We start from the raw sequence: 14,743 nt of genomic DNA, 5'->3' as shown, positions 1-14,743 counted from the left end.
CTTTCATACACTCATTGAATTGAATGTTCCCCAATCATAATTTTATTCTGATAGTTTTTTAAACTATGGAAACCAAATGTACTTCATTGGTATACTTAATAAAAGGAGCTGGTTTAACACATTAATTTAGTGGCTGAAAAAGTGAATTTTACTATGAAATAGATTTTTCAAGACTTACTTTTGTGTCTTCAAAGCAGGCCCTTCAGAAACTTCAGAAATTGATGAAAAAATTGCTCTTGCAAAGAAGTACACAGGTATTTTTTCAGTTCTGTTTCTCTCAGCAACATTTTCTTACAACAGTGTTGGTATTTGGACGTCTGAGTGCTGATTCTCGAGATGCTGCAGTTCTGAGTTTGGTATGAGACGAGTAAGCTCTGGGATCTACATTTTCAAAAGGGACAAGTGTTTTTGGGTGCCTAAATTTTTGGGTGCTGAATTTACGATACACTAAAAGGGGACCCTGACTGTTTGAGAAGTGCTCCGCCTTCTTAATGTACTCTCTTAACATCAGGCCCTTTTCAGACAAATTTTGAGGCATCAAAAATTGCTAGCAATTCTTGAAAATTTAGGCCTTGTTTCCATTGCAGTTTGGTTTGTAAAATTAATGTTTTCACCCCTCAGCTCACAGAGAGCCAAGAAGTTTTAGTAACCCTCTCTGCGTGCCACATTTCAAACTTGATTCTTTTTAAAAGTGTATTATAGGTTGGGGGATTGGAGTGGGGAAGAAAGCATGGGGGGGAAACAATTTAATGGGATAAGTGTTTGTGTGTGGTGAGGGAAGATGGTTCTTTGCACAAATTGAAAATCTGGTGAAACGATGTGTCCATCCCCCGTCTCTCCCCCCCCCCGCCCCCCCAAAAATCAGCGGTCGGAGTGTGTGTGTGTGTGTGTGTGTGTGTGTGTGTGTGTGTAGATATATATAAATAAAAATGCCCATTTACAAAAATTAGAAAAAGCTAATTTGTACCTCAAGAAAGACACTTCCGTATAAAGGTCAGAGTGCTTTTGCTTTCATGAATTTTTCAGATTCAAAAATTGAGATGCATTTTTTCAGTTCATGTGGATTTTAGATATTTATTGTTTTAAACTTGCCTTATTAAAATACTTGTTTTGACTAGTTAATGTTAACATAAGTTACTCTGTATTTTTATTATGGTATATTTTACTTTATATTTATCTAAGGAAGCCACCAGGGTTCCGATTGCAGTGAAGGAACAGATGTGGAAATACCAGTAGAAGGTTAGAGATATGAAACTTTTTTTTCATGAAAATGAATTAACAGCATTGAAAAGAGAATTTCATTTTTTAAATAAATATTTGAAAACAATAAAACTTCAGTACATTGAAACTGTACATTATCTCCTCAACCATTCTCCTTGCACATGGATGGCTGGTTATTTTCCCCCCTGAATCATGACCATGAATGACTTATTGTGATGGGAGTGATCTTTTTTTTAAAATCATTATTTGCATTTATGCCCATCATCATAAAATCGAAACGCTATTACATGAATTCAGAAATATGATCCTCCAACCAGGTTTGTTCCACCCCAAATCATAAACTCATGGGTTTTGTGGGCAAGTTATGATGGCAACAATATTCATTGTTACAATCCTTATTATTTGAATTTCAAAGGTGCTTATCACATGGTGTGTAGATGGCATTGCATTAATTTAGAAGTGCATTAGGTCCCTCAAAAAAGGAAAATAGTTCTCTGCTCTTCCGATCTGCATTAATAAAACCATGTGCCTGGGAGGAAATAATCTGGGTGCATTGCTTCCCCAAGCAAGTGTCATGACCACTTTGACACTTAATTGTTAAGAGAGAACCAGAAGAAAGAAATGAGTGTTATAGGGCAACCTGAAAGGGATAAGACCGAGGCTTAACCTTAAGTTTGGCAGTACTGAATTCCACAACCACAGACCCTCCACGAAGAATGCCTGATCTAGGCTTCTACTTGTTTAAACCTCAACTCCATTATCCATGTCGTTCTTAAATCTGTTTTCTCTTTTTTAAATGAGAACTACTGAATTGAAAGTTGCACCCTTTTTTGCTAAGAACTAAAAACTTATCCATGCTTCAAGTTAAGTTAGTACATTTAAAAAAGATGCTGGGGCAATTCAGAAAATTACAAGCAATTAAGACTTACTTCACTACTAGGAAAATTGATTTGTAATTTAAAAGGAGTAAAAGAAATGGCTAGATTGACATATGATATGGACAAGCTAGGATGGTTTATAAATCATGCATCTATAATCTACTAAAATTCTTTGTGCCCACAAATTAGTGCCTAAGGGAGAAGAATCAGTTGATGATTGGATTTTCGAAAAGCCTTTGACTAAGTTCCTCATGAGAAGCTATTAAGGAAACTAAGGACATACAAGATTTAGTGAATGGGCGACACAATAGCAAATGCACATCAAAAGGAATAATTTTAACTACATAGAACTGAGTTTTAAATTGATTGAAACCATTCAAGAAGAACCTGCCGCATCATTATCCTGCTTTAAATGTGCAGCGTGGGTAAAACAAACATGTTAGGACATATAAAGAATGATAGACAAAATAGTAGTGAAAATATTCTAATGTTATATAAATAGATAGTATGTCTGGTATATGAAAAATATGCCTGGTATATAAGAGGTAAATTTACCCTTTAAAACGGGTTCTCAAACTGGGGGTCAGGACCCCTCAGGGGGTCGTGAGGTTATTACTTGGGGGTGTCGCGAGCTGTCAGCCTCCACCCCAAACTCCGCTTTGCCTCCAGCATTTATAATGGTGTTAAATATGTAAAAAAGTGTTTTTCATTTATAAGGGGGCTCGCACTCAGAGGCTTGGTATGTGAAAGGGTCACCAGTAAAAAAGTTTGAGAACCACTGCTTTAAAACAAGTAGAAGTAGGCAGTCAGTGAAACTGAATGGTAACACATTTAAAATAGAAAAGACGATTTTTTGAACACACACACACACACACACACACACACACACACACACACACACACACACACTCTCTCTCTGTAACATCTGGAACTTATTGCCACAAGGTTGTCATTGAGGCCAAGAGGTGCTTAGAGATCAAAAAGGTTTATCTATTTTATATTGGTAATATCTACAAGTTGCATTATATAAGACTTGCTTCAGGGAATGAACCAACCACTAATTGACAAGGTTTAAGAAGAAATTACTCTACTCTTTTGGGTATACTATTTCATAACTGTCCACTATGTGACTTCTTGCATGTTCCTCTGAAGGATGTCAGACACTGGATACTGGACTAGATGGACTGCTTGTCTGATCTTCTGTGGCTAAAGGACCAGGACATCATAATCCTCTTTGTGCTTTGAGTTTACCAGTTATCTGTGTTACTCGTGAATTAAATGGAACAAGTGTAAAAGTTTTTTGAACCAGGTGATAGATTTGACATAGGTGATGTGCTCTATTTAATATGTTACAGTAGCTGTTGCTGATCACTATATGATATAAAGTGAAAAGCAATGTGAAGGGAGATTGCTCCCTACTGACCACCAAACAAAACACTTGACTATGCTTCTAGCTTAGAGATCTCAAAAACAGTGTTAATCCAGGTGTACAAACACAGTGCCTTCTAACTAGAGAATCTGCATAAAGCTTAACCGTTTCAAACAAGCATCAGCTTCCTTTTTTTAAAATTTATCCATTGTATATGTTTTTCCCCACTCGATACTGTTAAGCCAAATCCTGTTGACTATACTGATGCATGTTGCCCCACTGAGGTCAGTTTGACTCTCCATCCTTTTTCCACTGTTAACATTGTAATCGGTAATGAAAATTATTTTAGCACAACCGGAACAAGTCTGCCAGTATCTTATGAATGATGGCAGAAAATCTATAATCTATTAGCGCACAAAGCCTTTGGTTACATTTTTAAGTAATCCTTGATAACAATGAGGAATTATTTATGATTACATGAATCCTATTAAGCCAGGAATAAGAAATTTCCTAGGTCATTAATGCCAGCTCTCTGCACTGCTGCACGTGCAATTTAGCACGTATAATCCTCACCTCCTTACCTTTGTCTAGAAATGCTTAAAGGCTTGTGGTAAAGTATCTTTGTTCTTGGGGTTTTTTTAATTCACAGTGTGCAACAAACATATTAATATGCCATTAGGCTTCTGTGACAAGTGGCAGTGTGAACACTAAATTGCTGAATGCTTGGGTAAACGTACTTCAGAGTGCATGTGCCATTCTGAAATTCTTTTGCGATTTGTTTTTGTTCTCAGATTCTTCTCAGCATGCCCCTTCTGAAACAAGTGAGGACCCTGAAGTTGAGGTCACCATTGAAGGTTAGTTTTTCCAACTCCTGAATTCCAATCTTTTTGGGTTCTCTTGGTAACAAAAGCCTTTCACAATTGTCTGGCTGAGTATGCATGATGTTTTCTTTCACCCACTACCTAGAGTAGAATAAATTTTGATCACCAGTCAGCATTGACCAGAGTGTGAAATGAGAACTACCATATAAGCACACTTACTCCAAGAAGTTCAGTAAAAACACAACATACCAAAAACATGGTGATTAAATCTTTTGTCAATTTTTTCAAGCATTTTTTGCATTAATAGTACAAAATATTCATTACTCTTAACTGCAAGGTAAAATTTAAGACTCTGAAGGACATATTCATTCTTAAAAAAGAGAGGCATTTTAGTCACGTACAAATTCCTAGTTAAAGACATGCTTGTGAAAAGGACTCATGAGTTGCATGTACAAGTACTGTAACAAGCTTTAAACTAATTGTCTGATGCTGATTAAAAATCTATTGGCAAGATAACAGTTGTTTCAGCCTCTGATTTGTAATAATTGTGTTCAGTGATGTAGCTGCAATGAAAGTAGTGTAGTGTCACTCAAGCAATTACATGTTGCTTTTGTACTAGAAGACTGATTGGAAGTCCCCTGCCATACAAGTAAAACCGCATTGAAAAGTTGGCTCCTATCACAGAGCCAAAGAGAGACGAGTGGCTACAAATTAAAATATACACTGTGCTTTCCAAATAGAATTTTCCCCAGGATATCTTCAGTGTATTCCATCTCTAGCATGAGACTGGCTTCAGTTTTCTTTTTCTAATTATCAAGTTCTCTTATCTAGGATTGCAAATATTGCAAATGTAAAAGGATTTTGTTATAAGACTTAATAACATGAAGAAAAAAAGTCAAAGTTCTGGCATAGTTTTGGATTTGTTTGTTGATTTGCTAAACCTCTTTCATCAGAGCAGAAAGACCTGAGACCTTCATCAACTGCTTTCCTTAACTGCATTTTCTGTCCGTTAGGTGAATTTGGCCTCAGGAGCATAACTAGACTCTGGAGAAGGGAGCCTTATAGCACAGAAATGAGAAAGTCAAAGGGTCTTATTTCCTGCTTGCTGCAACTATACCCATGAACCTACTGGAATTTAAAAACTTCAGAACAACCCCTGATTTTCCGAGCTCTTGTTAAATGAAACTCGTTCATGTCTCACAGGCAGGGCCGGCTCTACCATTTTTGCTGCCCCAAGCAAAAAACAAACAAACAAAAACAAAAAAACTGCTCAGACTGCCGCCGCCCGAACTGCCAAAGCACCAAAAAAAAAAAAGCTGCCCGGACTCTGTCGCCCCAAGAATGGATGGAGTGCAGCCCCTTAGCATGTGCCGCCCCAGGCACGTGCTTGCTCTGCTGGTGCCTGGAGCCGGCCCTGCTCACAGGGTTGTACTGCTTTGAAGCTCTATTTCTGTGGAGCTCTGCAGGGACAAATGTACCATAAGAGCCTGTAGAGCTTACTTTCATGCTTTAGTCCTGTGTAGGCCCTAAATTTGGGTAGTGCATTTCAAGACTTAGGCCTGATCTGCACTCAAAGTTATATTGGCATAGCTACATTGGCCAGGATGTGAAAAAACACATCCCTGACCAACATAACTATGCTGACAAACCCCCAGTGTAGATGCAGCAATGTCAACAGAAGAGTTTTCCCATCAACATAGCTAATGTCATTTGGGGAGATGGTGTTCCTATGCTGACAGGAAAAGTTTCTTTGGGCAGTGTAAGATGCATCTACCTTATGGGGCTATGCCGGTGTAGTCTATGCAATGTAGGCATACCTTCAGTGGATAGATTTTCTAGTTAATCAGATAAATGTTTAGTAAATGTTTTACTTTTGCTGTCCCATGATGACTTTGTGACCAAACATATGTTCAGAACACCGCTTAGTTCTTGCTTCATTTAACATCTTCTCCAGGAAAATGTGAAATCAATTTTGCTACATCCTGGGACCCTTACTCTCCTAAGTCGTTTTAGCACAGGCAGATACTCTCTCTAAATCTAGAAGTACTCACATGAGTAAGGTTGCAGATTTGGGCCCTTAATAAGGCACTGATTGATACTTCCATTAGAACTCTGAGACTCCAAAACAGTGCCAACGCTGTAAAATACTTGTCTGGATAAAAGCATCAGTGATGCATCTCATGTTTATTTTTAAGATGATGAGGACTACTTACCGCCCAACAAGAGACCGAAGAACACTGAGTCAGCAAATGAGGCTGCCAATGCTGGGAGAAGAAAAGTGAGAGAATTCAATTTTGGTAAGATTCAAATTCAAGTTTATCTCTGTCATTTTGCTTCCTGAAAAAGTTTCTTCTTGATGACTCTAGATAACATCAGGTTGTGGGACTTTTGAAGAGATAAGTAGAGGCATTCACTTAACAGCCTATATTTCTTTGTAGATATATTGCTGCAGAGCAAACAGTTGTCAGCCACCTGTATTTATTCACCTGTAAAGTGTTCCTCTAGCCAAAATTTGGACTAACCAAAGTTGTAGCTTTTATAAACCATTTGGAAGCCATTGTGGTGGAGAGGAGGAAACCTGAATAATATAAACATTAGAAATAAGATAACACAAAGTAGAAGTCAGTTTAGCCATTTTCTCATCTGACCTCTTGAGAGAAAATCTGAGAAAAGAGTGAGGCCGGTCACTTTCACTTTAGCTTAATGGATAACTGGAGGTCCTAGGTCAGGAGCCAGTCCTAGTCAGTTTCTCTCCACACTTCAAGTGACACAGCAAAGGTGTGCCAAGGGGAGCCATGCTGGGGAAAAGAAGGGGGACTCCTTCATGGTGAGTAGCCTGGCTTAGGCCTTGTCTCCATGGGAAAGTGATTTTTTTTAACATTGTGTCAAGTATCAGGGAGTAGCCGTGTTAGTCTGTATCTACAAAAACAACAAGGAGTCTGGTGGCACCTTAAAGACTAACAGATTTATTTGGGCATAAGCTTTTGTGGGTAAAAACCTCACTTCTTCAGATGCATAGAGTGAAAGTTACAGATGCAGGCATTATATACTGACACATGGAGAGCAGGGAGTTACTTCGCAAGTGGAGAACCAGTGTTGACAGGGCCAATTCAATCAGGGTGGATGTAGTCCACTCCCAATAATAGACAAGGAGGTGTCAATTCCAGGAGAGGAAAAGCTGCTTCTGTAATGAGCCAGCCACTCCCAGTCCCTATTCAAGCCCAGATTAATGGTGGTAAATTTGCAAATGAATTTTAGTTCTGCTGTTTCTCTTTGAAGTCTGTTTCTGAAGTTTTTTTGTTCAATGATAGTGACTTTTAAATCTGTAATAGAATGACCAGGGAGATTGAAGTGTTCACTTACTGGCTTATGTATGTTACCATTCCTGATGTCCGATTTGTGTCCATTTATTCTTTTGCGGAGGGACTGTCCGGTTTGGCCAATGTACATGGCAGAGGGGCATTGCTGGCACATGATGGCATATATAACATTAGTGGATGTGCAGGTGAATGAGCCCTTGATGGTGTGGCTGATGTGGTTGGGTCCTCTGATGGTGTCGCCAGAGTAGATATGGGGACAGAGTAGGCAACGAGGTTTGCTACAGGGATTGGTTCCTGGGTTGGTGTTTCTGTGGTGTGGTGTGTAGTTGCTGGTGAGTATTTGCTTCAGGTTGGGGGGTTGTCTGTAAGCGAGGACTGGCCTGCCTCCCAAGGTCTGTGAGAGTGAGGGATCATTTTCCAGGATAGGTTGTAGATCATGGATAATGCGCTGGAGAGGTTTTAGCTGGGGGCTGTATGTGATGGCCAGTGGTGTTCTGTTATTGTCCTTGTTGGGCCTGTCCTGTAGTAGGTGATTTCTGGGTACCCGTCTTGCTCTGTCAATCTGTTTCCTCACTTCCCCAGGTGGGTATTGTAGTTTTACGAATGCTTGATAAAGATCTTGTAGGTGTTTGTCTCTGTCTGAGGGGTTGGAGCAAATTCTGTTGTATCTTAGGGCTTGGCTGTAGACAATGGATCGTGTGATGTGTCTTGGATGGAAGCTGGAGGCATGTAGGTACGTATAGCGGTCAGTAGGTTTCCGGTATAGGGTGGTGTTTATGTGACCATCACTTATTTGCACTGTCGTGTCCAGGAAGTGGATCTCTTGTGTGGACTGGTCCAGGCTGAGGTTGATGGTGGGGTGGAAATTGTTGAAGTCCAGGTGGAATTCTTCAAGGGCCTCCTTTCCGTGTCAGTATATAATGCCTGCATCTGTAACTTTCACTCTATGCATCTGAAGAAGTGAGGTTTTTACCCACGAAAGCTTATGCCCAAATAAATCCCTTAGTCTTTAAGGTGCCACCAGACTCCTTGTTGTTTTTGTAGCGAAAGAGTGCATCCACATGCTTTGTTTATTCTGGCTTAAGCTACTTCCCTTTTGGATTGTGGTGTCCACAGAGCACTGTGATTTTTTTTTTTTGAATTAGCCACACAGCGTGCTGGACAGATGCACAGTGTAGTGTTCAGTCCAGTGTTCTGCCATTAGGCTGTATGCACTCTGGGATTTTTCTCATAGCATATTGTGTGATGCCTACCAGAACATACTAGGATTTGGGCTCAGACTAAACAATTCCCATGGCTCACCTGTGTTTTGTGAGGCAAGTACCATTTTCAAACTGCTATCAGACAGCGTGGAGAAAACGTGCCGAACACCATGATCCTGACTGTCATGAATGTGAAGGAGCTGCTGCACCTCTCTGTTGGTGTTCATGGCTTTGGATGGGTTGCGAGACAGCCACAGCCGCGTGGGTAGAGGAGGAGTTTGAAATAAAGCTGTTACTTCTGCACGACACTTTCCTGAAGCGGCTTCACTCGATGGAGCACCGCTTTTGCATTCAGCAAACTTAACGCTTACGGGCAGGATATGATAATGATGCAGAACTGGCATGACCAGCACTGGCAGCAGAACTTCGGAATGACAAAAGATACTTTTCTAGAACTCTGTGCAAAGCCTCCCCCTGGAGTTGCAGTGGTGGAACACCAACAGGGGGGTTCCCCTTCACATTGAGAAGTGTACAGCCAAAACCCTTTGGAAGTTCACCGGCCCTTATTTCTACCAGTCAGTAGCTAACCAGTTTGGTGTTGGCAGATCAACTGTCTGGACTGTTCTCATGGAAGTGTGCACTGCTATTGACAAGGTGCTGTTGGACCATGTCATAAAGCTTGGGAGTGCACAGGAGGTTATTGACGGATTTGCACAAATGGCATTCCCACATTGTATTGGGACTATTGATGGGACCCATGTATCAATTCTTTGCCCCTCAGACTTCATCAGAAAAGGGTATTTGTCCGTGGTGTGCTGCAAGGCCTGGTTGATCACTGTGGAAGGTTCTCCGATAATAATATAGGGTAGTCTGGCAAGGTCAAAATTGCCGGGAACTGTAGAAACTCAGCCCTGTTACTCGAATGAAAAAAGGAACTTTTGCTCCCAGGACCACTATGGACGTTAATGGTGTTGCGATTCCTCCTGTCATTCTGGGAAACCCAGCTTATCCTCTGCTTCCTGGGCTTCCAAAGCCTTTTACTGGACACATGGACAGGAGAAGGATGCAGTTTAACTATACCCTGAGTAGCTACGGTATGACAGTGGAATGTGCTTTTGAAAGATGGAAGGGAAAGTGGAACTGTCTTATATCATAACAAGACCGGATGCTTGTGAGCCATATCTGCCCCGTGAGATAGGTGCTTGCTGTGTTTTGCCCAGCATCTGTGAGAGCAAGGGAGAAATCCTCACTGATGGTGGAGAGATTTTTCTCAATGTGAATAGCCAGAGACGGTGCCTCTAATGTGCCACAACTGGTTGGGGAAACAGTGTCAAGGGAAACGTGCTCCTACTTTGAAGCCAGAGTGCAATGGATAGAAAATGAATATACTGTAACCAAATGAATGGTGGGTGGGTGTGCATGAGAGAGAGACAGAGAGAAGTGATGTTTTTATGGGCGAAAGGAGATTTCTTAACTGAGTTTCTCATGTTAAATGCATCTTAGCCGAGATGTATTTGACAAGGTCTGAGAACATATTCTTCCACGTCATCTTTTGCTTCACGCAGAGACTTTTCAGATGCTCAGCTGATTAAGGCTCCCTGTCTATCAGGACGGTGGCATTTCATTTGGTAGGGAGGACAGAAAAAAGGTGCAAGTAGATAGTGGTCTCCATGACAACAGTAAGTTGATATTTCTCATTTTTTGGAATGCCATTGCCATCTGCTCTTCCCAGTCTGGGGTGAGCTTGGACATTTTCCACCTTCCCCTTCCTGTAGGACCTCTCTGTATCAGTGCTGGCTGGGAGATTGGTGGGTAATGGAAGATGGGAGGGGGCAGGCTAGTAATTGGATGTGCGTCTCTATAGGCGACCCTTACTGGAGCGTGTTACCCTTAGGTGTGTTCCCAATAGATAGAGGATGGCTTTGTTCAAAGTCAGTGGGCAAACCAGTGAACTATGCAGTGCTAATGTTTCCTAGAATGGTGCCCCCATGCCCTAAGTTGGTCCAGGAGAGGAAGGGAAATGCCATCTATCTTGGCAGCCCCAAAAAAGCTGCATTGGTTTGCAATGTGCATGCCAAACAGAGGACTATCTTTGCTTTAAATTCTGTTTTTATAACTCATGCAGATCAGGAGCACTACAAAATAAGTAGACTTTTGCAGTAATTGGTTTGAAACCAAGGGGTGGTTAATACTGAAGGTCAGATTAAAATTAGCCATGAATGCTTTATAATCCCTATGCATTTTGAAATGTCTCTAGCCTAATTTTGGCAATTTACGTGATAAAATGTAAAGGTAGCTAAAAGCTTGGGGCACTGATTAAATTGTGAACCAAACTACTTTTTCTGTGGCTTTTTCTCCTACTGTATCTGCTGTTAAAATAAACGTGCTTTGAAATGTGTTTGGTTTTTCTTTTAACCCCTGCAGTACCACCATCTTGGAGAATCACACAGGAAGGGGGATGGGACAATGAGTGGTATGTTTGGCCAGTGGTTGTGGAATTTGATACTTCAGGGGAATAAACCTTTTAGGGCTTAAAGGGAAGATGCCATTTTGAGCACACTAAAAGAAGGTTGGGGAGAGCTGATTAGGCAGAAACTCCACCCAAAATGGCAGCATCCAGCCAACACCTGGTACACAGTTGTTTACGAAATCTCCTTATATAGTTGTATTGTGTTACAGTACCTACTACTTAGTAGTATTTCTTCCCTATACAGCAGTTTCAGGCTGGCTTTCTGCCTGGATTTCTCTGGTTCCTGGGTCTCTGGCTCAGGGTTTGGCATGCCAAAGAGATCTTTGGCTGTCTGGGAGAATCTCCTGGATGAAGTCCAGGGTTGCTTGGGTGCCTTTGATGGTCTCTGGGGTACTTCCAAGGCCACCCTCCCAAAACAGTCCATGCAGGTCCCACCAGGTCTAGTGCTTAAGAATGGGGAGTCCCCAGCAGAGATTCTCCTGTGAATCGCTAAATCCAAAGCAGATTGGTGAGTGCAGGATGAGTTACCAGATAATTTGAAAAAAAAAGTTTGTATGGCCGCAAGGGCATTTATCCTGAAAAACTTAGTTATTCCAAAAATATTTGCCATGTGGACAAGGCCTTGTTCTTACCTAAGCTTGAAATACACAGTGTATCTTTGACATCCAAGAAATTGCATATAAAAATCAATTATAACCCCTGAAGCTGTATGTATTTTCCAATAGGAGATTTGATATTTAAAATAGATTTTGGTATAGACTTGAAGTTGACCCCTGTATCTCCTCTTACATGAGAGAATGATTTTCAGCAAAAGGAGGTGTAACGGCTAAACGTATCAGTCTGACTTTGAGCTTGTAACTGGAGAGGTCAGAAAAGTCTACTCTACATATAGGCAACAAAAATGCTTGCTTAGTAGTCACTAAAAGCCAGCCAGCAGCTGGCACCATCTTCAAAAAGCCAGTAGTCTCTTCCTAAAGGTATTGAATTGATATGAGAACAAGATGCAATTTCTGTCACAGAACTTAAACTGTTTAAAAATACTGCGGTTCAGTCCAGTTCACCGTACAACACACAACTGGATTTGGATAACGTCTGTCTTGCAGTCTGCATCTTCTTTCAGAAATAGGAATTGTATGGATGACTTGCAAATCCAGCCAACATCAGGACTTTGGCAAATACTGGATTAATGAAGAGGATGGCATGATGCCTCCTGACCCATGTAGTTTTACAGATTTGCGCCAAAACAGCTTCATGTACTCGGTGTAAGCTTTATCAAGCTTTCCTAATTAAGCTTCTCAGGCTCTGGATTTAAATAACTGTCAATAGCTGCTGAAAATTGACTTTACCCCTGATGGTGGTGTGAGCTGCTGACTGAAACGTCGAAGAAAACCCATTTTTTGGACTAATTTTAGCCCATTTTTGTTCTTTAATTTTTTTAAACTTGGTTTAACATCTGCACAAGTTTTGGAGGTAATCTTAAACATTTTATTCTATCCTATTTCTTTGATATACATGTATATTGAGATGTAGAGTGTGTACCAGACCCCTATATATATTGAGATGTAGAGTGTGTATCACACCCCCACATGAATCTGTGTGCGTGTGAGCTATAAAGACATACTGTTTATTCCAGAATTCAGTAGCAAAACACTCTTTGTAAAGGCTCGATCTCATTTGTAGTCTAACGTGTCCTCCTTTTTTCCTTACAGAGAAATGGAATGCCCGAATTACAGACTTGAGAAAGCAGGTTGAAGAATTATTTGAAAGAAAATATGGTATGTGTTAACAAACTCCTTTCCAAACAATTGCCTCTAGCCCTTTGACAGCGGAAGTCTCAACTTTTTGGCATGCATCCTGTTTTTGGCTCTGGAACATGCCAGGACTGACAGCACTGAAGGGTTTAATTTCATACAGGACTTAAAGCTGGAGAAAATAGCTCTTTATGAACACGTGGGCCAGGATTTTCAAACTTGGGTGCCTAAGGCTAGGCACCTAACTAAGTAACTTTATTCTTCAATCATGCAGCGCATCCTGATCTCCAATAAACTCTAATCTTAGGCATCCCCATTTGAAAGTTCTGACCTTTACTCTTACTTTTATTAATCTTACTAGCAATAAATCAAGTCCTTACATAAAGTAATATTTAGATCTGTTACTTGGAAGGCCCTTCCTATGGTAATTATTTGCTTCTTTGCTGTTGTGGATGGCAGATTGTTGCTTCATTTTAAAAACAATCAGTCATGTGATCCCTAAAAGGAGAAGGGAGTGCATGTGTCCGACTGTGAGGCTGATTGTCATGTGTTGCAGTCAGAATCATTTCTGTGTCTGTACAAGAGAGCCGACCAACTGCATTTGTTGACAGAGGGACAAAGGTTATTACGTTCTTTGAAATAGATATTTTTTTTCTGGTACCCATCTACTGTTAAAAATGGGAGTATCTTTTTGGATGTCATTCAAAACTGGAGTCGTGACATTAAATATCCAGGGCCAGATTCTCATCTGGCATAAATCTGTATAGCACCATTGAACTCAAATGATGGCTGGCTAAATTGGCCTGATTTTAGTGGGTGCTACACAGACGTAAATCAGCTGAGAATCTGGCTTATAATATCTGGTTTTGCTATGGAGGGGAGTTGTAGTCCCAGTGGCACCACCTAACTTTGAATTTGGTGGTTGCATTTAGCCTCCCTGAAAGTCTCTGATAGTTTCAGTTAGTGAAGGACAGTCCTGCAGCCATCTGTCTGAATTGATACTTGAGGTTATGGTGCATGCTTCAAAATCTGTCACCTTATGTCCTAGAAGTGGCTGCATATCAGTGAAGGGTAAAGTGATCCTATATTCAGAATCAAATTCTGTCCTCCTGTATGTATGCATATCTCCTACATTTCAATGAGTTGTGGATGTCCAGAATTGTGCCTATTCTTTGTAATATTACTCAGGATTTCTAGGTGAAAGGTGCTTTACAAATGTCAGTCATTATTATTTACTACTGACACTTTGAGTATTATCTTTTTGTATTTGGATGTAAAGTAAATGTACAAATGTATTATAGTGTAAACGCAATTCCTTAGCTGGCGAATACAGATTAATTTGAAAAATGAAAATCTAGTTATGGTAGAATTTGAATACCAAACCTTGTAAGGATCCAAATCAAGAAACTTCACTGCAGACTGTACTGCTGATTATGTCTTTGCTCTGTCTGGAGATAAGAGAATCTGCTAAACATTTTATTGATTTAAGAAAAATAAAGATTACGACTTGTAAAAACTTACCTGTTGTTAGTTATTTATTTAAATAGCATTCTCGTTATTATTTTAAATCTGTTTTTGGTTGATGCCTTGTAGTGATCTGAGCCTTCGGAATTTTGGTGTTGCACCTTTATCTTTGTTTCCCTATGGCCATTTGTAGTTTACAAACATTTCTTTCCTTCTGAAGCTGTTCCCTTGGGTTTGTGATGCTTCT

General features: G+C 40.3%; 1 protein-coding gene across 5 annotated transcripts in view; it reads left to right on the top strand.

Moving 5' to 3' along the window:
• GTF2I (general transcription factor IIi) overlaps positions 1–14,743 on the top strand; it is a 62,650-nt gene that overhangs the window by 23,937 nt on the left and 23,970 nt on the right. Inside the window, exons 9-13 of one of the 5 annotated variants that reach the window (XM_065418453.1) lie at positions 195–254; positions 1,183–1,239; positions 4,260–4,322; positions 6,485–6,586; positions 12,991–13,056. In XM_065418453.1, the coding sequence (XP_065274525.1) occupies positions 195–254; positions 1,183–1,239; positions 4,260–4,322; positions 6,485–6,586; positions 12,991–13,056 (348 nt within the window). The remainder of the gene's footprint in view (positions 1–194; positions 255–1,182; positions 1,240–4,259; positions 4,323–6,484; positions 6,587–12,990; positions 13,057–14,743) is intronic. The other 4 variants (XM_065418454.1, XM_065418457.1, XM_065418456.1 and 1 more) reach the window with 4 other exon arrangements.

Source organism: Emys orbicularis, chromosome 17, assembly GCF_028017835.1.
Source record: "Emys orbicularis isolate rEmyOrb1 chromosome 17, rEmyOrb1.hap1, whole genome shotgun sequence".
In the NCBI taxonomy this organism is placed as follows: domain Eukaryota; kingdom Metazoa; phylum Chordata; order Testudines; family Emydidae; genus Emys; species Emys orbicularis.
Note: the sequence above shows the minus strand (reverse complement) of the source record. Positions and strands in the feature narration are given on the sequence as shown.